Source organism: Anopheles cruzii, chromosome 3 (genome assembly GCF_943734635.1).
Source record: "Anopheles cruzii chromosome 3, idAnoCruzAS_RS32_06, whole genome shotgun sequence".
NCBI classification, from domain to species: Eukaryota; Metazoa; Arthropoda; class Insecta; order Diptera; family Culicidae; genus Anopheles; species Anopheles cruzii.
Window position 1 is genome coordinate 83,866,316 of NC_069145.1, and position 22,150 is coordinate 83,888,465.

At 51.2% G+C, this 22,150-nt stretch overlaps 1 protein-coding gene across 1 annotated transcript in view; it reads left to right on the plus strand.

The window, feature by feature from the left end:
• Positions 1 to 22,150, plus strand: part of LOC128275204 (CUGBP Elav-like family member 2) — a 170,225-nt gene that overhangs the window by 93,847 nt on the left and 54,228 nt on the right. The window contains exon 4 of the mRNA XM_053013619.1: positions 7,545 to 7,593. Coding sequence (XP_052869579.1) covers positions 7,545 to 7,593 — 49 coding nt within the window. The remainder of the gene's footprint in view (positions 1 to 7,544; positions 7,594 to 22,150) is intronic.

Sequence of the window (22,150 nt, forward strand, 5' to 3'; positions counted from 1 at the left end):
AAATATGAAATGCTTGAAGAATTAATCAGCTACGTTGTTCAGGGGGAAATGCAAACAAGCGATTCTCAGGTGAAAGTGTGATGTAATTACAAAAAACTTGATCCAGCAGTTGGGCAATCAATCTTTTCTTAATTTAATCAGTTTCAATTTTTCCAACTCGCACCAACTGTTGCTACATGCTTCGAACTCGACAGTGTTATGTTGAAAAATTTTCATTAAAAGTAAGGCTAAATAAAGGGGCTCATGAGATCTTACACTGACACTGGAGGAAAATATTTTAGAAAGGATTAATAAGAAATAGTTGAGAAAACTTAGTGTTTTTTACGGCTTACATCTTGTTGCGGGCGCTAACAGGGTCACGTCACCGGGCGCCACTTTATCTTGTTCATGCGTTCAATTAAACCCCAACATAACTTGCAGCATTTCAAGTTTTAAGGCCTCTTATCTGCCAGCAGCCAGCAAGCGCTGCGTGGGATGGCCCAAAACACCCGCCCGTAAAACGACCGAACCAGAGAGAGCCCGTGCATGTACAATTTATTTAAACTTCGAAATACTCAAACCAACGACCCCTGACGGATAGGTCCGTGGTACGAAGACCGGAACGACGATAGGGAACCGGAATCTCCCCAGTCAGCACGAAGCACACAACACGAAGTCTCGATGCCTTCGCAGCGATACCGGCTCCTCCTCCCGGGAGCACTGGGGCTGAGCTGCGAACGGGTCCCAAATGAAGCCATTACGGTCGCTGCACGGTGGCAGGCAACGCGATACGAAAGTAGAAATTACTGCTCCAAATCATCATCTTCTAAGGTTCTTCGGTGGGTCCTTGGGAGATATTCTGGCCGGCCCCTGTGACCGGGCGGGAGTGCCGATAACGAGCACAACTTAAGGCCAGCGCTGGCTGGCTTCTTCGCATCCCCATTCCGGTGTCATAATCGTGCAATTATTTCCCTCTTCAGCAGCAGCGCGGCCGTAGCGTGTCTAGTAGCGGGCGATCCTCGTCGTCCTGGGTCGTCGATTGGGGGATCATTTTGGCAAGTGCCAAGAACTCTCCTCCTCTGTGGTGTGTGCATCGGCACGGGGTCCGGATCCCCTTCTTGTGGCCGGCCCGGAAGCGCTCGACCAATATTTGCAATCGTACCCTCGGCGCCAATTGTCAACAAGAGGAGATAATTCTTGAAGGTGGCCTCGGGCCAACGCCAGCTCCAACCACACCACACATCAACCCGAATCGAATCTGACACCGAGTGGGTAGTGAGTCGTATGGCAGAAAACGGAAGGCCCAACTACGACGGAGTGCACAGGAAAAATCCGGCCCCAAAAAGTCAAAACAAAGCCAACTACGGCCCCTGCTTCGGCGTCGTCGACAGTTGGTTTATGCTGCGCCATTAAAATTCATGTTTATAACTCCCAGGTGAGGGAATTAACAGCAATAACATTGCCGTGCCGTGTGCCATGCGCCAGCGAGGATACACCGAGGAGCGCGACCGGGAGAACCCAGTCTAGACACGAGGCGCCAATTGATGAACGACCGGCACGATGCGGGATGCGTTGAAGTGCTGATGGAGAGAAAAACTAACGCAGAGGAGCAAACCCGGGACGGGCAAACACAAATAATGGCGGTCCGAAGCGTGAGTGAGTTGCCCGATCCACTGGCGAAGATTTGGGCAGAAAAAATTCTGATCCCCATCCTGGCAACGGCACGTCAAACTGAAGAGAGCGCATTACGTTGAATTTATACGTCCTCGTAGTGACGTGGTGACACCCTTCAGAAAACACTCCCTTACTCTGGCACCGCGAGACCGACACCAACCAACCGACAGAAAGGGGTATACTTTGTGCGGTGGCAGAGAAATCCTGTTAATCCGTTCCCCGGGCCACCGGAAGCACCGGGAAGCGCGGCAAGGATTAAAGGCAACACATATCGTAGATCTGACGGAGTTCTCCCAGAGGCTCCCGACATTCCAGCTGTCGTGTCGGCCAGCTTTGCACGGCCCGTCGACGGCGACACAATTGAAACGCTTTGGTGCCTTCTGGCACACCCAGTTCGACTCCAGTGACCACCACCGCTACCACCGCCGCTGCAGTGCTGGGGCCTTGAGAGTTGAACCACAAGACAGACAGACAGACAGCAGCAAGGACGTGCCCGGGCACGTGATGATGCCGATACGGTGGCCGGTTCGAAGGACAACACAACGCTCCTGCTGCTGCTCCGGCATGTTGGTCCGTAGCGAAAGTCTAATTGAATTTAATCTGTCTCGTATTTATATTCCGATTCGATGTGCCCTCGCTATCTGCGCAGCCGGAACCTCAGCCACTCAGCCGCCCTGAAAAGCCATCCGTCGGCGTCGTCGTCGTCCCTTTCGGTGGATGGGAAACCGATTATTATACTACAAAATCGTTCGGCTATTCCGTCCACAATCCGTTCGAACGCTGGGTGCGCTGCGAGACACTTGGAGCACAACCGATCGCCGGTGTTTTATTCGAAAGAACACACACAGCAGTCAGGGACGGAACTGACGACGACGACTCGTGACTCTGGTACACGGTGCTTAAGGCGCTCGCTAGGATGCCCGGTGGACCGCCCGGATTCGAACAGACCGACCGACGACCGACCTGTTGCACTGTGCTAGATGTCCTTGGCTTCTCCGTCCCGCTTCGGGAGCGTTCTTTGACGTGTGTGAACTTTCAAGCAAGGCTGCTGGGTGCGCCAAGGAATGGTGAGTACGACACTGTGTCCAGCCAGTGTCGTGCTCTCCATATTCAGGCGACTTCACAGGACCGGCCGACCAGCTCGTCTGCATGTGAACAAACACATCCTTGCCGGTGAGGTGACCCCGTAATTGGCTTCTAAGCCGCCGGGCTATTCGAATTTTAATCCTTTTATAAGTTTGTTTTCTGTGAATTCTGTTGCAACCACACGAGGCACGAGGCCGGCCACGCAGGGCACGAGAGAGCGAAAAGAGCTCTCGGTAATTCCATTTCGATCGATTGTGTCCCAGTTAGTCCCCAGCCGGGATTTCGGCTTTAATAAATTATGAAACGGCCAATCTGAGAGAATTCAGTTTTGCTGGCCACGAGAGGTGCGATAACTGCGATGTCCGAAGTGCACCAACTGCATATAATGGCCACAGAAAGGGCTATGAATTTTGTCATTCTTTTAAAAACTCAAGTAGAAGGGTATAAGGTGCAACTTGAAGATTTACACTCAAGTTTATACAAATTTGCGTACTTCTTGCCTGAAGCTTATCAAAACTAATCTGTTGGTTAGAGCGTAACTACTTATGAACCAACCTACCGAGAGTTTGGCAACAACACTGTAATCCTTACTAATAGAGAAAATCCAACAATGTTGAACACATCAACGGTGCGCGAAACTGAAGATCCATTGAGCAACTTATCGACCCAAGACCGGATACCGTAAAGGATACACACAGACCGGATACCGTAAAGGACCCTTCGCAGCACGTAGAGTGAAAACTTACGCGAGACTGACGGCCGTTTCCGCCATAAATCTTACAGCCGGTCCATACTCCACAACCTGTGAGCGGCTCTTACGAGCATCGAACGCCGGGAAGCGCTTCTTAATTAGCTTGAAAAGAAAATCTTCACTCGCCTGCTGCTCGCTGGCAGTGTGGCCGAATGGTGATTGGCACTTCTGGCAGCGATCTTGAAGTGTATCAGAAAATGCTTAAGATGCAGTGGATAAGTTTCGCCCCATAATGAAGAATTACTTGCATGAGAGCCGAGAGGCCGGCTCCTGATGGTCGTGACTGAAGCATAACGATAGGAGTTCTAGCTAGCATGATGAAACTTACTCCTGTGCTCCATTAGATGCCCACAACACACCTGTGGACCACAGCTTCGCCTAACGGGGCGACGTAATAAATTTCCCTGCCTGACTGAGTGCGCCAAGGACTATGGGAAAAGTTTATTAAACTGACACGTATGTTACACGGAATTGGGCCATTATATTTTGAAGAGCGATAGAGAAAGAGCTGGTGAAGTTTAAGGTGCGTTAAATCGGTCGGCTAGTACACGATTCTTAATTACCACACGCTGGTGGCTGACGGGGGGGTATCACCAAAATCCCGGCCGCCAAAGGTCCCCGACGTAATGAAGTCAGCAGTTGTTGGGATGCTTGATGAGCATTTGATGTGACACACTTGACACAGTGGTGAATATAGATGGGTTTGGTTCGGTCTTCGTGACGCGAGACATCACATTACGCGTCCTTGCACGGTGCGCGGCGAAATGCGAACCGAAAGCAAACGGGCCAGGATGAGCTAAGCGTGCCCGCGGTCCTAGCACCGTTCGATCCGTTCCAGCTCCATGCTGTGTAATGAACGCAGGGACAAAGAGCGCACTTAATGCGAATAATGATCATTCGACGATGACGAGGATGCAGTTTAAGCGCGATAAGGACCGGAAACGGGGTGGTTTTTAGGAACCGATGAACGATGCGGACGAATATTCTCCGGCCAGCCAGCCGACCGTGCTGATAGTTGTGTGCCAGGGCCATCGTCACCGCCGTCGCTTGAACTCAATTAAGTGCACCAACGGAGGCTAAATTGTATGTTTGCGTGTTTGTGGTCGAAAGCGAACCGCGACACTGCGCCCGTGTGCGTAGCGTTCGCTCATGTCCTGGCGCAAGGATAGGCCGCACCGTCGAGTGTGCCTAATTGAAGAGTGTCTGAACGCGCGAAACGGTTCGCGCCTGTACCGTGGGTGACCTTTCCGTGGGGCGGCCTAGCCGGAGCGATCCGTACACTGGGTTCGTCAAAAGCGGGCGAGCGATTTTCGTTCGTTACCGCCATCGAAACCTCCTAATTGAATCATTTCAGAATCCATCTCGTCCGGCGCGTTAGCGCCGAGATCTGACCACGGAACGATTGCGGATGCAGCCCACGTAGCCGCCGTACCGAGCTGGGCGATGCATTTTGAAGGCCGGGGCCAATTCGTTACTCTCCAAATGAATTTACCCAATCGATCGCGCCCGGGGTGGCGGGTGTCTCGGTGTCCCGGTTCTACCGGCGCCAAAATCCGACTAACGACAACAAACGGCTGGCCATTGAGAAGTGCTGGCCACCGAACGGCAGCGAGAGTGCCAATAAAAGAAATGTAAACCTCGTTAAGCGATCAATTTGAGCGATATCGGCGATGGTGTCTAAATTCCATCAAATTCATAGCATCACGGAACTGAGACCGGAATCTAGGCGCTGTGCTACGTGTTGGGAATTTTGAATCCCCATCGTGACGCGAATCTCGGTGCCGGAACCTATCGGTACATTTCGATAATCAGCTTTAAGTGATTATTTCCAATGGCGCACTTTTCAGTCTTAAACGGCATGTCGGCACCTGCTTAAGTCGGGATCCGTAGATCTGGGAGAAGAGGTCACGGAATCGTGCTGCTAATTTATTCCTTCACCTCACGACGACGCACGTCATTTCGGTTCGGCTGCGATAAGTTCCGCTAAGTGATTCGCGGCGCCCGGTAATAAGGTCAACCAACGGCAGCCACCGTCTTATGGAAAACTCAATTATTGTATAATAATTAGCGCATGTATTATTAGCGTGCCGTGGTCGACCTTTGGTCCTCCCATCCAGGACGCTAGGTGTCAGCTTCGATCCGCCAACGTCGAGACCGTGCTTAAAATAATGGATGTGCCGGCAACACAGTAGAGCGCTACGAACACTGTTCCAGTGATCGTTCCTAGGAGGATCCCCAAGTCTTCCGCCCCGGCTAACATCTCCCTGCTCCCTGCAGAGGGAGGAGCTGGCCTATAATGCCTGTCGGGTGCCCGGTACGTTCATCGGCGCCCGAACGGTGCATTCCATATGTCCGGTTGCATTTTCTGCATGTCTGCATATTGACATCGACAGAGAGAGAGAGGGAGAGAGAGCTGGGCCTTCGAGTAGGAACGTGCTGGACTGGCGTCAACAACATCGATTGCGACGCACATCGAAAGCTGTCAGGAATGGGTGTGGCCCACTATTTCAGTTAGCTTCGTTTCGATTTGATTCAATTTCCTGGTGCACCGAGCGATAGCTATGAGTTTGAACCGACAGGTTCGATTGTGAGAGAAGATAATAGAAAGGATCAGTTTGTCCCGTGTTACTGGATAGAATTGAATTCGAACGCCTGTTCGATGTTAAGTGGAAATTTTAAGAAAACCACTCAAATCTAAATAGAATAACAGTGATAGTGATAATTTTGCATGTTTCGAATCCTTAAAACAATGCTTAGCATTTGGTTTGGGTGGCACGAAAAACCATTCGCAAGCGGTTCACAAGTACCGACACAGGTTTAAGCGTCAGTTCGGAGTGTCGTTGGCAGTTTGCATAGCTTCCCCAAACGAGTAACGATTGCGACGCTTTTCTCTGGGCGCAGGTAGGGAGGTAGGAGTTGAGGCACAACTCCGTTTACTCGAATATGCCCAGTAGCCGCCGGTCTCTCGGAACTACTTCACAAACAATAGCACTCGAGCTCAAGAATTATATTTCCAGAAGTAAACTTCCCGCTCCAGGACCCTCGCAAAGACCCTCGCTGAATCGTCCGCTGGGCTGAGGTGTGTTTTCTCAAGAAGCCACGCTTGGGCCGTGGCAGAGGCTCTCATAAACAGTCACCGGCAATCTCAACTGATAACAGGCGAGATGAAGAAGATTGGCCTAGTGGCTAAAATAATGAAACTAGATCCTGAACCAGAGGGCAGAACCGGATGCCACCCATTCTTGTCGGTTGGCTTACTGTTGTAGTGTTTTGGATGAGTTTTCCCGTCGCAGACGGCCCGGAACACACACATACCGGGAGTGTCCTGCCTTCACGCTGCAGTACAATAATTGTAATACCCAAACCAACACAACCTCCCGAAGTGGAACAGAAGGAGCGAAAGTTTTAATTAAGGAAATATTTGCTTTACCGTCGCCATTACGTGATGGAGTGCCTTCGGGAACGTTTGGTTGAAGGTGGCCGGAGCAAGAAAATCTACCATTAAGCATTTACCTTAGCCGAATGTCTTTAATGCCTGACTGCCGAAAGTTACACGGCGGCGCTCGTTCCACAGTGACCCCGTAATAGTTATGACGAGATGGTTTCATCACCTAGTTCCCCGACACATCGGCCATCGCACACCAAGCGCGCCGAATCATTTGCTAATTACGACGCATCCGCCCAGACCTCAAGACGTGTGGCAGGGTCGGCTCTCTCTGTGGCTCGGAGCGGCGTTAATCTGATTCGCCGATGATGTTTGCAAGCGCGCCTTGTTCACTCCATAAATTGCCCATTACGCTAATTATGCTGCCAGGATGCGGTGCTGTGCGATCAACAACTCCACATCGCTGGCGCTGGGGCACGTTTGGAAATGGATCCATTTGGCGTTGTCGAAGTCTGCGGCGTCCGTCGACTAATATCATCGCTGTCAGATTAGAAACGAATTAGTCCTGTTTTTGGTGCACTTTGTCGAGTTCGCTTTGGTGGCGGCCGACGGTTCCGGTGCTCCGCAGTACCAGTGGTTTTAAATGCCGTGTTTGCTTTCTCGTTACAGATGCACCATCCGATCCAGATGAAGCCCGCTGACAGTGAAAACCGAAACGGTAAGTGAAGCAACGATTTTATTGGTCCGAAATTGGACATTGAGCTGCCAACTAATCTCTCATCATGAAGATGCTTCTCGGCATCGTAAAGATGAAAAGCAGTTGAGTTGTGCCTGTGGTTTCTCACGAAGATCGTAGCGTAATTAATTCTAATCGAGCGCGGAACAGTCGCTGATGTGAGATGTGTATCGCGCGCATTCCGGACTTACTCCGGGGACAGGCTCTTTTCCAAAACCGAATGGTGCCAATTCGATGATTTCTTTACCTCAATTCGCCTAGGAATACAAAAAAAGGAGCCCCACGTGTCGTTGGTATCCGTTTTGGTGCTGGTGTCAATTTCAATTCCGCTAAGCCTCATTGACGCCGCCGAGGTTCTGGTCCTCGCAGACCGGATGTAAGGTTTGCTTTCTGCCAACCACAGCACATACCGAAGCACTCAAGCCTTAAATTAAATGTGAATCCTTACCGAACGCGCCCGGGTCCTTCTGTTCGGTACGCCACATGGTAGGGAGCCGTGGCGCACCACTTCAAGACATCCTGCACAGCTACGAATAATCGGGAAACTCACTCACTGCGGCGCCCGGAAGTGGCTTTGTATGTTTTGCGGATTGTGTTTATATCTTCTGCTAAAATAACGATTACGATTCGCTTTACAACACGCTGATGGATCCTCTCTGGCACTCGGTCTTTGCTCTGCACAACGGACGGACATTCGACCATAAATATGCAACGCTGGCCGTTTCGGAGCTGAACGAGGCGAGCGTGTGCTGCATTCTAAATGGTGTATATCCGGAGGCGGATATGGACCATGTTTGTTGTGATTGTTCCTGGTCGTTGAAAAATGGGCAAAAGAGTTAGAAGTCAGCGTCCCCCGGGGCTGGGCCGACCGCCCTGTTGCAGGGCGGGGGATTAACATAGGAACCAGTGGATTACCACAACATTCGAACATTCGAACGCCTTGTCCCGAACTAGACAACCGATTCCGCCACTTCCCTCAAGGACCGAGGTCCGAGTGTACGTAGGATGGAAGCGACTTCCTCAGCAGACGGGGGTCTCCCGCCAAAACTTGTCTCGCAGCCAATCTATTGATGCTTGAACAAATAACAACAACTTTCCCAATTAAACTTTTCGTGAGCTCACCGGCAGCTTACGTGAATGCACCGAGGGCGCGAATTGGCCGTATTCGTGCTTAAATTTGTCTCTCTACCTTGTTTCTGGTCAACCACGGGCACGGCTCGTTGGCAACGGGAAGCAGCGGCACCGTTGCGGGGAATCGGACATGATAAATGTTCTCCAGACACGGTACCATCCTCCCGGTCGGAAAGTCAGCCCCGCCATTCGGCCTGGAAAACCGGTAAACGGGAGGAAATGGAACCGGCACCCGGTGTAGAAATGTGTAAATATTCATTTTCCATTTTCCAAATACAACATAGACATAGGCGCGCCCGCGGGAACCGGGAACCTGTGTACCTGTGCGGTACTTGGCGCTTTGAAGAGGTAATTTCAATCTACTTTCTGCTCATTTTCGCACACTTTGTATGGAAACCTGCTCTGTACCCAACTTGAGGGCCGCCGGATGTTGCGAAACACTTTGGGGACATGCTAACGACAAATCGGTCCAGAGAGCAAGAATACAGACATACCAGACTAAAAAAAAGGATCGCCTGTACCACCTAGAGGCTCAGGGCACAAAAAAGGGCTTCCTTGCGCGGAAAATGGTCGCCTTTTGGAGTTTGAGAGAGGCGCCGAATGAGAAGCGCGCTGGTCCGGAAATTTGAAGAATTCAATTACCAGTGTCACTTTTCTTGCCCACCGGAGGGTGGCGTCCGACGACGGCACCGCGGTTCGCTAACGATAGCTAGGACAGAAAAAAATACGGCAAACCTTCAAGTAGCCACCAAACTAAATGACAAGCAAGATTGATGAGAAATGAGGTCGCTTCTGCCCCGGTCTCCCGGAACCGACGACGGAAATGAAGTAACCGATAACAGTACCAGTACCATCAGAGGGCCGCTTTTTCCGCGAACGACCAAGGGCCATATCTTAGCAAAAGCTCCTGTGGCACACGCATAGCGTAGCGCAAAAGGCTTCAATTAAATTATTTGATGACCATTCTGTGCTTTGTTGGGGCGGGTGGCGTATTCTTCCTGCTTTTTCGAGTTACGTACTGGTAATTCGATTTTCGATTGCGTATTTCATTGTAATTAAAGTCGCACGGCCTTGTTCCATGAATACGTTGCAAATTTTTATTCGGCAAAAAGCCTTGTTTTTCGCAGTGCTTCACGTAATGAAGAGCCATAGAGAGTGGCGCAGAGTCCAGAGCGAAATTCTGCACCCACTTCAGACCCTGGCTGAAGTCGTTGGTGCCACCAACGGTTAGAAAAACGTTCCCGACGATCTCCAGAACCGCCCAGAGCTGCCCAACGGCTGATCCACAAAAAAAGGTTGCGAATGAAAACAGAAGAAAAGGCAATGAAAAATTCAGATGGAAATGATTTTCTTTCATTAAATTTAATTTTAATAATTAAGGACGCTGATGATGCTCTGGCCTGAAACAGAGCCGTCTGCCCGTCCCCGGGCTAGGCGAGCCGTCGTAAGCGAAACTGGGAAAAGGTTCCCGGGAACTTCCTTTTTGGAGATTGGTTTTTGAATGTTGCATTTATTCAGATGGTGGAATCTTTTCGCGTGGCATCGCGCGCGGCCGGCGGCGACCCTTTGTGACCGGCAACCGCAACAATTCGCAGGCTGAAAAACTGGAAGAGAACCCGGTAAAGGTTCGCGAAACCTCGACTTCGACTTGTATTTTTGCTGCTGCAAATGTCCTGAACGGAGCAGCCGCGCGGATTGCATCAGCGAAGAGCGGAGTGAAATAAAAATCGCATGTTTATTGACGCAAATTGGGGTTGTGGTATGCAGTTCCACCGCTGCTGCGCCTGGTAGTTTGCTAATTTCACTTAAACGAAGCTGCCGCGGGTCGAGGGAAAGGTCGAGCGACAGGATGTTGCCTAATTTAATTATGGTCCAATATTCTTGCTTAACCTTTTTGGCCTTTGCATACTTTAATCGGAGCTGGTAACATTGGGGCCGTTGGGGACGAAAGAAACCGATCCAAACGATTCAGCACAGCGCACGAACGGACGATGAAAATTATTGGAAACGTTTTATAAACATTTTGGAGTGTTAAATTTGCCAGTGTTGAATAATTTCGAAAAACGGCTTATTTTGCGTTAATTCGAAATTCGAAATCGAAAAACATACCTTTGTTTACTAATTTATCCGAACAGGAAACGTCAGTTTGATGTTTCTGGCAGTTGCATTTTGGCGCAAAGCTCGATTTGCTGGGTTATCTCTTGTTCGTGATACGGTGGAATGGAAAACTGTGGCCAGTGAAAAGTGTTGTGAAGCAGCGTCGTTTCTTTGCCAGTATGCCACCCGTTCCAACAATCCACACGAGGTACCATCTAGCAAGTCGTAGTTGCTATTGCTATTATTGCTCCCTTAGGTTGCGATGTTGGAAGAAGTTGAGGTCCGGGCAAGAATGCACAGCGAGAGCGGCTCCAGGCGAAGAGGAGATGTGTCCGCACTGTAAACGAAACGGAATCTATGCAGGTGAGGACTCCCTAATTTGTGGAGCTGCTGATATTTTGTCTGATATGATTTTCATATTGTAGGTAAGCGCCTCCGCAGTTTACTTGATCCGAGGAAACACTCATTTTCGTGATGCAAAGCTGTTCTGTCAATACTGTGATCGTCGATTTGAAGAAAGCGTCGAAGCAACCCAGGTGCATTGGCAAGAGTTTGCGACATCTATGTTACCTTTGGCATGCTCCGGTGTCGCAATTCCCGTCCGGTTAGGTAACATTCTCATGAAAGCGTTATTATGCGCCCGAGCACCGCTGGGGACAGGATTTTGCACTGCGCTCCACTGTGCAAAAAGAAACTGTTTTAGATTTTTCCGCCCTTCTCGCATGCCAAATCGTCCTTGCCTAGCATGTTCCACTCGGACATGTCATCGCCCGGTTGCTCGATTTTCCAATTTTCATCCAAAGCGGCGTCCGGGCGCTGCTGCAGCGAACGGCCACGGCACAACATGCTGAAACAATTTATGAACGTGTACTGCATATAAACAATTTTTCACATCCTGCTACATTTTCCCGCTCGCCGGCACACCCCGGCACAGTGACGTGGCCGCGTCGGTGAACCGTTTTCGCCGGAAACAAACGCGGCACAAAGGTTCACAATTATTGCGCCGGCGGAAGGTTTTTGTCGCTCGCTCTCTTTCTGCTGTCTCGTTAAAACTTGTCGAACGCCAGAAGCTCACCGCGGCTACTAAGCTCGACCAATGCCCGGACCGGGCCAGTTGTAACTTGCATCGGGACTGTCGGGCTTTACTGCTCGCACCGCCAGCCCACCCGACAGCCCGGGTGACTACATAAAACATAGCAAAATAATCGTCCGGCGTGGCCCGGAAAAGGGGTGGCATTTCAGAGCATGCTTTATAAACTAAAAACGCCATCAAACGCCTAGGCACCGACCAACGGCCGGCGGGGCGACAAACGCCGGGCCAGTGCCCCCCCCCCCCCGGGTCCTGGTTTATGCTCCAGGGCCGAGGTGCAATTTCGTGCGGCCATTCGGCCCAGCGGCAACGGCGTCCAGAGTCCTGCGGCTTATGGTTTAAAAAGGTTATAAAAAGGCCGCCCCGAAAACGGTGCCTCAAAACGGCCCGAAACACTACGGCGCGGCGCAGCTGCCGCAGGCTGCAGTAACTAGTTTTTGATTATACGTTTTTTTTGTGTTCCACCCGGCACCGACCATTGTTTTGCCCACCATTACCGTTTCCCGGTGCGCCCGATATTGTTTTGCGAGATTTGTGTCATGCGCCGGTCGGTAGTTTTTCGGCTTTTTTTATGACACGCCGGAAAAGCGTCGCCTGGAGTACGGGTGTACGGGTTTTTGGTGATATGAAACATTTGAAGCGTACCCGAACCGTTGCAACGGAGAAATATATCTTTATCGAACGGCTCACGGTGTCCAATCGAATATAAAATGGGTAAAATGACACAGGCAAACAGTTTAGTTGACTTCTTGCAAATCCAGTCCAGAAGAAGTTTACTCAATATCTACACTTCTGGGTTTTTTTTTTTCTTTTAGAAGCTTACCCAGCGCATTTGCAACCGACTCGGATCGACGGACTAATTAAACCCAAACTTTACCATCCAAAGGAAGGCTATTTGCGGTTCTCCGGAATTGAATCCAACGAACCGGAAATCGGGCGCGCGTTGTGGGAAGGAGCTGCGCCACCATCGACTCGATCTTCTCAGGCAGCCGGTGTCCTGTGAGGAAAAATCGAATTTTCTTGAACGGCGCACAAGTTCTCCCGCAACCGGAGGGCGCTTGATGGAGAAGCGTGTGGTGAAAGATTTATTGGGTGTAAAATTGTTATTTGCATCCGGTCCGGGTTCGATACGGAGCGGGCGATGCACTTTTGCACGGACGTGAAAACCCAGCGATGCAGCTGCAGCCCGAAACTCTGCGTATGCTGTCGAAGTGCGGCCACAAGTAAAGCGCGCCTTTCTTGCGGATGCAAGAAAACATCTCCCCCGAACAATTCGATTCGATCCGAGACGAGTATTTTCTGTTTTATGTCGGTTTAAAATAGGATGAGACTCGGTACAGTTTCGTTTCGGATTAGCCGAGTGCTGCGAAGGACCAGATGCAACCGAAGCAACTGCCTTCGACATTCTGTTGTGGGTTCATTGAAGGACGTTGGCATACAAAATCAAGACGACGAAAGCATTCTCCGACGGTTCCGTCATTCCGGCTCGTCACACTTGCGGGGACGGGTTGCTTTATCGAGCAACCGGAGCAAGGATGGCGCCATTGTGTCTGTGCCGCGGACAAAGGAGCAACCGGTTTTCTTTCGCCGTTGTTTGCTGTTTATTGCAAACTGTTTTGTTTTCTATTGTCAAAGTCAGGCGCTCTCGCAAAACGAACTCAGATACATTTCTGGTACCTTTCATGGTAGGCTCAATGAATCGGCATCAGGATGCCGTTTTTATGTCTCGGAGCAGACTGCTCCGAGATTCTTCTACTCAGCCACGTCATCAGACACACGGCGTTTGGTGTGAAAACATCGGGAGGTGTTATGTTGTATGCTTACCGCGGTGGTCAATTATCTGCCAGATGGCAGCCTTCGCTGCTGCGGGTTTCGAGTTCCGTTGTAGCTTTCCAGCCAACGTGCAGCGAAACAACCCAACAACAGCATGTCCCCGAACGGCCAGGGGCGACCTACCTCACCAGAACCATGTTTTGCGGTTGACCTGTTAATTTATGCTGAATGCGTTTTCTGACACCTTCCGTCGCGGTTCCGTCGGTAGTGCGATTATGGATGTTGTCACCATTTTTCAACGGTCGATTTTTATTGTCCGCCTTACACGCCGGACACGCCCCGCCAGTGTTTGGAGTTTCCGCGAATTGGCCGGTGACGGTGTGGGCCTTCGGGCAATTAATCAGAGTGCGCCATTATTTTGGCACACGGCGGCCACCAGAACGACGGGCTGATCTTCTGCTTCACAGAACGCTGGCCTGGCGCTTGTTGCTTGCGATCAATACCGGGCGATGCTGCACGATCCGCAGCGGGCGAGCGCGTAGGTGGTTCGCACACCGTGCTGTCCGCGTCTCAAGTGACCGCGTGGGGGTTGGAAATTCGAGGCGACACGGGTGTGTCGCCGCCAGCTAAACAGCTGGGCTGCCATGTTTTGGCCGCCACTTAATTATCGTTTCAGCTCGCACCGGCTTGTCTTCGGCTGGCGATCGTACCATTCTTCGCGCCATCCATCCGGAAAATCGCCATCTTTCAGTGGGGGCGCATACTAATGGACGGAGATCCGCAGCCAATTGGTCCGTCGGTCGGGAGAGACGTTCTAAAATTGGATTTCGATTCGTTCGAAGACGGCGCCGTCACCGTGACGATGGGACCCGTCGATCCGCTCCTCGACTTGGAGCCGGGCACGCTGGTGATGCAGAAATTATAAAAATATCTCCACGGAAAAGCGTCACCACGTTACTGGCCCTGCAGTGCAGGGTGGACACCACCCTGCCACGTCCACACTCTACAATGTTAATTAGAAACGGAAAGTGAAATTTAATCATCTTCCACCGGCGTGACCTGAAGCACCTGATGCTGCGCTGCTGCTCTTGCTGCCTGGGGACCTAAAAGTGAGCGACACAGAGGCGCACCGCTCTGCCGGCGCTGCGAGTCGGTGGCAGTAAACGAAGCCCATCCCATCATTCGTGATCTGCCTGCGGGGAGGACACATGGCAGAGGTTGTCGTCAGCTGGCAGGAGTTAAAATGAAGTGGTGTGTGACACTGACAGACTTAACTTACTGACACCGAGCAGCGGCAGGAGGTAGAGGAGGTTCCAGCAATTGTTGGCGCACCGGACGGTCCTCCGTTTTTCCGCTGCTTCCGTAACAGTATCGCATTACACCGGCCGAGCGGCTCACTTCTTTTATGATGCTTTTTTTGCCTCTTCAAACTTCCAGCACTCTCTCCAAACCGCGCGTGATGGAGAGAAACATGAACTTTATGCACTGCCCCGGCGAGGGAGGCCACGCTGGCGGAGCAGTGGCGTTTACTCCTTTAATTATGGTTTTGCCCCCGCCGGGGAGTGGCCCGGCAGCGGTTGTTTAAGACCGCCATTTAAGCACGGTCAAGCAAGTAATGGACGGAAAGCTAATGTGTCGCCGCCGTCGTCGCCGCCATCATGGCCAAAGGTCGGTCAGAGGAGTTCTGTGTGCATCTCATTTTTACTTTCGCTCCTGTTCCCGTTGTGCCGTTGATACCTGTGCGCCATCCTTCCATCCGTAGTGGCTCGGGAAAATTGTTGACGTTCGGGGAAAATTTAATCAAGGCAACACAACAAGGTTTCCCCCGTGGGGGTGGCTTTTCCGGTATCACTATGCGAACTTCCGAGAGCCAGAGAGAGCAAAAAACAGGAAACCTTTCATATCTGCAACGTAGAGTTGTTTGTCTAACGTCCGAGCAGCGGGTGGTTGGCTGTCTTTCTCTCTCTGTCTGTCTCTGGAGGGAAATTAGATGATCTTTCACCATCAGGCAATCAGGTATCCGGCATGTCCACCGGGGGATGCAGTATCCAGGGGACAGTGGTTTTGATTTAATAGTGGCCCACATTGAGCTCACTTTCCAGGGTTTTCGGGGGGGAGGAGAATTTTTGTTTGAATCGCCACTGCGTCACACTCGAGTCGCCACCCTCCAGGTCCAGGTCCGATGACGAACTGCTTGGAAGAAGATACACATAAGATACATATAAGCCCGCACCGGCGGTCAGGTAGCAAAATGCAAATGAGAGCCAAGTAATGTATGCTACCTCATGGTTGCGGCAACGACAGTCGGGACAGAGTCACCTCGGAACTGTGTTCCTCCCTGGTGCTGCCTTTCAGGTTGCAACTTCGTTCGCCTTTTTTTTGGGTGACTCGTACACACCCTACTTATCACTCGGGGTGGAGCGTTCCCACTCACACATATGCCGTCGGTTTGATGGCCACCTTCTTGGCCTGGAATGGTGGCCAAACCATTTCCGATTTGTCATCGGGTTGTACGGATGTTGGACGCGTCGGAGTGTTTCGCTGCAGACTAAACCGAGAAGTCAGCCAGGCGCTTGACAGGCGGGCACCGGCACACCGGCACATGAAAGCTGGTGGCCCGGGTCCATACCCGATTTGGTGATGGCTTATTTTTGTTCCTTTGAAGGTTTGTGGTATGCTTTTGTTTTGGAAATGAACATTTGATGTCCGCTGCATGAAAACGTTTGCGACTGGCGCAGCCAAGGCGAACCCAGAGACCCCCTGGCACTAAGGAGGTGATAGATCATCCGACCTGAGGAACAATAGTGGCCACACAACTCAGAGGTGTTCTCTCGGGTGAACCATACGCCTCTGCTCGATTGAAGTTACCCCCGCAGAGCGGGAAGCTTGGCCGCCGCTTTATTCACGAGATTCAGTCTTTGATATGGGGCAGAGAATGAATTGTGAGTGCCTCGAAGCCCGGTAGTGGCTTCGCAAAGAAATTGCTTTATTCGCAGGGGAGCGGATGCGTGCGGAGAGCATAGATTTGAGAGAAGCTTGCGGAAGAAAGCCGGCCGCCTCCGGACGCATGATGCTGATTTTGAATACCGTTTGAAGTGCCGGAAATAGAAAATATGTTGCCATATCAACGCCACACACCAACGCCACGTTTCCTGTTCCTGTTCCTGTGCTGCGGAAAGGCTTCACTTTGGATGCCAAGGTTACCGGCACCACGTACCCACAGTTAATTTGCTTTCATCTCTCCATCCGACATTGACTTGCTGCTCCCGAAGCCCTTTTATAATCAGGACTACGGTGACGACGAGGACTTCCGACGACGGTGCACCAAAATTGACAACGTGTACTGCGCCGTAAGCCTTTCATCTCTTTCACTGGGGCAATTGATGCATGCCCTCATATCTCAATATCGCTGGGGTGGTTACTGTGTTTTGTTATTGTTTAGGCTTTGAAGTTGGCATTTTTATTGGCACGTTTCGTAAGGCACTTGGCGTTCAAAGTGTTGTGACCAACAGCTGATTGGATCAACCGCGCTCAGTCGCTTTCCATTTCCAACCTGTGCCTGTGCGCGAACCCGGGGGCACCTGAATCTGCGTCGCTGGACCTGTTTGCAACGTGTTTCTGTCAACGTCTCCCCGGCGCAAGAGAGTTGCCCCGGGTTTCTATCGCTGGGTGGCCATTTGTTGCGGCCGTTACACAGCACTTACACTGCATCAAGGCGGCGGTCCCCCCGAGTGGACATTCCAGACGCCCGGTGGCGGTTGTTGCCGCAACGACCGAACGATGTTCGAGGTTAGCTCAAGCGTAGTGGGGCTTACGGGGAGCGCCGATCTATCGTCGGCCTGCAGCAGCCAGTGGCTCCGATCATCTCCGATAGATCGCGTGTGTGTGTGGCGGACAGAGGGCACACCATGATCGTGAGTGGTTCGTGTTTAGTGTCACTCCTCTCGCTCTCGGGGTGAGGTCATCCCGCGGGGCGCAGCGCGATCGTCGTCGTTGCTCTCTGTGGCGGATCTCCTCTCTAATCCCAACTCGCGCGCACGGTACTCGGATAATGGAGTCGTTTGTTTGAAATTCTTTGATTCTCTGCCTCCCCTTCGCCCGCCATATGGACTGTGCCGCGGCGCGTAAGTCTTGATGACGGACTCACGGGCACGCGGTGATTTAAATGCCTTTCTTTTCGGGTGTGGAACATTCGGTGGCATATGCTTTTGCTCGGGACACGGGACACACTCTCTCTGTCTCTTTCAGAGGTGCTGTGCATCTTTCTTGTTCCTTCGGAAGGTATTCTACGGACACGGTCAACCACACATACGCACGCTCCATTCTATTAGGTGTTTGAATTAGTTCGGTTTTTATTCGAAATTTGTGACCTAACTACAACAAAAAAAAACATATGACTCTAATGAAAGTATTGTCCGTCGTTAGCTACTACTTTCTTCCATCTTTTAGGTAGTTCCTTGATTCCGTGTCGAAAGAACTTCTTATCTTTAGGAGTGATCCCCGCAGAGACCCATTTTTCAATACTTTCATAATAAGTGAACCCCTGTGCTGCCATATCGCTACTAATGTAACGGAACAAATGCTACTCCGGAATACAGCGGGTGGGTTAACAGCTCCCTTCCGATATTTTCGAGATAGGTTTTGACCGGTTTTGCAATGTGCGGTCGGCCGTTGTCTTTTTGAAAAATCAGCTTATCATGTCTTTTATCCCATTCTCGTCGTTTTAGGGCCAAAGCTTTGCTGGCCAGTGCATTAATTGTTCTCGATGCGATTGTCCTTCAATAATTTCATTAGGTCTTAGAAGCCATAGTGCACCATACCTTTCATATTCCACCATATGCACAGCATAACCGTTGCAAAGTGAATATTTCGCTTTGGCTACGATGGACCTGGTTCACCAAGGGCTTTTTGCGGCTAGGATTCTTGTAAGACCTCCTCTTTTCATCACCAGTGACGATTCGGTACAAGAATCCCTTTTCTTCTGCCGTGCAAGTAGTAATGAAAAAGTACTCCGCGAAAAAACACTTTGTCAGGAACAAACCGTGACATTTTCAAATGCTTAAAAATGGTGTTGTTTACACTTTGACCAAACAATCTATACTGCGTTAGATGCGTAATGACAGTAGCTATCAAACACATGCTTCATAATAAAAATTTGTGACATTTAGTGAGTTAAGCCATCTATTGTACAACGGCACGAATTAATTGCTACACCTAATATTTTATTTGAAACGTGCTCCGGATCGTAATCGGGCGAGCGAAGGAACGAACAGAAGCAAGAAAAGGATTCCCGACGGAAGCAGCAGAATGGAAGACAGTATGCGTCCTCAGCCAACCACTTTCTGTCGATCGAGATTAGCTGGAAAAGATTGGGACTCGTCATACTGTGTGGGATCATCACCGTCCGCTGCCTGGGCCCATGAAGGGCTCGGTGTCTCTTTTTTGGGCGATACATCCGAGGGGTGCAGCTGGTGGCCCAGTCTCTGCGGAGCCTATTCAAAACGCACCTAATGTTGCGTGGAATTTGGTACAACGGTATATTTGAATTCTGTTCAACTTGATCACAACCGTTGTGCGACACACCTTTGAACCCTTTCGCCCTCTCTCTCGCGATCGCGGCACGTGAGCGTCGCGCGCGATCGACGATCGCGCGCATCGTGCGTTTCTTTTTCTCTGCCGCGACGTTGTTTACACTCCGCGAGAGCGCGAAAGAGACTCGCGATCTTCGCCGCGATCGTCGCGCGCGCTAAAAGTCGCGGACGCAACGCAACGCGTCGCATCGGCCTCGGGCGATCGAGAGAAGCGCTCGCCCAACGAGAGAGAGAGAGGGCGCGCACGGGAATGATTGAAACGCGCGCGCGGCGGTCCATCGCCGGGCCCCGTCATTGTTCATTGCACGCGCGCGTGTATGAAATATATATTAGCTTTTAGTTGGGCTCGGAGTTTTGTTTCAGCACGAACGCGACGCGCCGCGCTCGGAACCGCAGCGCGCGGTTGTGGTTTAGCTTCTCGGCGTGCGCCTCCTTCTCACAGAAGTTTTGTTCCCGTCGTCGTCGTGGTCGTCCGATCGCCGTCGATCGCCGTGATAGTTCGGTTAGTGTTTGTTCCGGCGCTGGCTGCTGGCGCCGTTTCTGTTGTGTGATGCAATTGCACGCAACCCCCACGAGCCGGCAGCACTCACTGCAGTGCGGCGATGCAGCGGCCGATATTCGCTAATTCAAGCGCCAGCCGTGTAGTGTTCGTGCGTACGACGAGTGCGTGACTGCGTTGCGATCGATCGCTGTTGAGTCACACGTTTTTTTTTTGCCAGTGCTAAAAAGTAGTACCATCGGGTTAGCTTTTAGGCAAAAAAGAACGGCTCCCGTGAAATAGTGTCACCCGGGTGCCGGTCGACGAAATGAATCAGCCGCTGCACTTTGAGGAGATGGGCCCTCCGCCGCTCCTACACTTTTGCGGTGGTGCGTCCGGTCGGTCGGACGTGCTCGTGGCCACCGAAGGCACCCTTCCGCCGGATGTTACTGCCACGGTTACCGGAAGTGGTCACCGGTTGCTACTCGGTGGTGTGGCCGTTTCATCGGCCGCCCCAATAGCAGCGGCGGTGTCACCGCCGTCGTTGTCGTCGTCGTCATCGTCGTTGTTGTTGTCCTCGCCATCCTTGCCATCAGCAGCAGCAACAACGATGTGCTGTCCGTCGTCCCCATCGTCCTATGTTGAGTGAGTGATCACCTACATGGCCTAAAGCCGCGGTGTCCCGAGGCTTACGCTGTGTGTGCGTGTGTTTGTGTGGTTTTTTCCGTCGGGGATCTTTTTTTCCATGCTACACCGGGGGTGATGGAAAAATAACACAATTATCAGGCGATTGGTTCGTTGCTCAACCCTATTTTGTTTTTTTGGTTAGTAATCATTTGCAAGCAACCAGTTTAAGAACGTGCCCGGTGAAGCTTCCCCCTCGGTCGAAAGGTGCGCGATCGGGCCCGGGAATGCCCAAAGTCGAGGAGACGAGCATCCAGTCGCGTAAGGTGTCATTTGAATTTGAAATTACACTTCACCCGTCCAGCAGCGTGCCGTGTGTCGATGGCCCTCGTAATGGGGCGTATGAGTGTGCGTGTGTGTGAGGAGCATATAGCATATTTGCTGAGCAAACGAGCCAGCGTCGTACAGAGCCGTGTAAGTGGTTAAAAAGTGTCAGCTCTTCTTTTTTTTTTGAGGGAGCCTTAGATAATCTTCACCGGCCGTGCAACTTGCCGGGGACCTGCTAACTAGTGAAAACTTCTAACAGCGTGCGGGCGCGTGTTTTTTGCCATCCCCAGTCGGGTGATGTATTTCTTCTCGTTTGTGTGCTTAAGGTTGGTTTTGTACATAATCTCGGCCCTCGTGACCGCGAAGTGATTAGCGTCTCATCGAAGCGGCAAAGTCACGACGACTGGACGCACGCGCTAGAAAACGCGTGCAATCAGTCGTTGGGTGGTTTGCCTTAAGCGGGAAGGTTTGAATTGGGCTAACGAAACGGTCACGAGTTTGAGTATCTTCAGGGTTAGCTCCTCCGGTTTACAGGCCACCACCTAAATCTTGCATGACTGCTCCCGATCGCTACGCCACTATTATTAGCACTACTTAACGCCCGCGATGCAAGCTCCCGAACGTGTATTTCCAACCGACCACTCTGGAAGAGCTCTAGGGTCGCTTTAGATTGAGTTTTCAAAAATCTAATAATATTCCGAGTGCTGTCTAAATGTTACGAAACTATCGTGCACTTGAATGCGCGGCTCGCCAGGGAACTAATAACAATAATTAATAACATACATTTAATGGTCTCCTTTCCCGAAAAATGGAATTCGGTGCAAGCAACAACCACAGAGGGGGGGGACCACAACCTCAAACCGCCGTGCTCCGTTGCAACAGAGCGCACAGCTCTTGGGGCGGACAATTTCACGGGCCATTGCATCGATTATGATGGTTTCTTTGCTCCGGTGGCGCTCTGGCAGCTATTTCTGTTCGTGACGACACTGCTGCGTCTCGGAATCGAGTGTCCCTTCCAGCACTGACGGTGATGTTGTGGCCCGTCTGTGCGGCCGGCCAGACTGTGTCCAGTTTTAGAGCTGAACGCATGGTAAAAATTTGTGAACGACCAGAATAACCACTCAAAACCAGACCGACCGATAGAAAGGGGGGAGCCAGAGAGAGACAGACTCGTCGAGGGACAAAGTGTCGAAATGCGTGAGGAACACTGAACGTTCCCGCGCATCCGGAACAACCGAACCGATGAAGGATAAATTATATTTAATGTTGCCATTTCTACTCGACTCCGCGTGCACAGCCACGGAAAGGGATAGCTGTTTTCTCTTTTGGGAAAATCGTTTTCCACCACCAAAATTTGGTTCGTCCCTACCACACGCCGGTCGCCATCTGGAAAATCTTGAGAGTTGGGAAATATGGCGGCACACACGA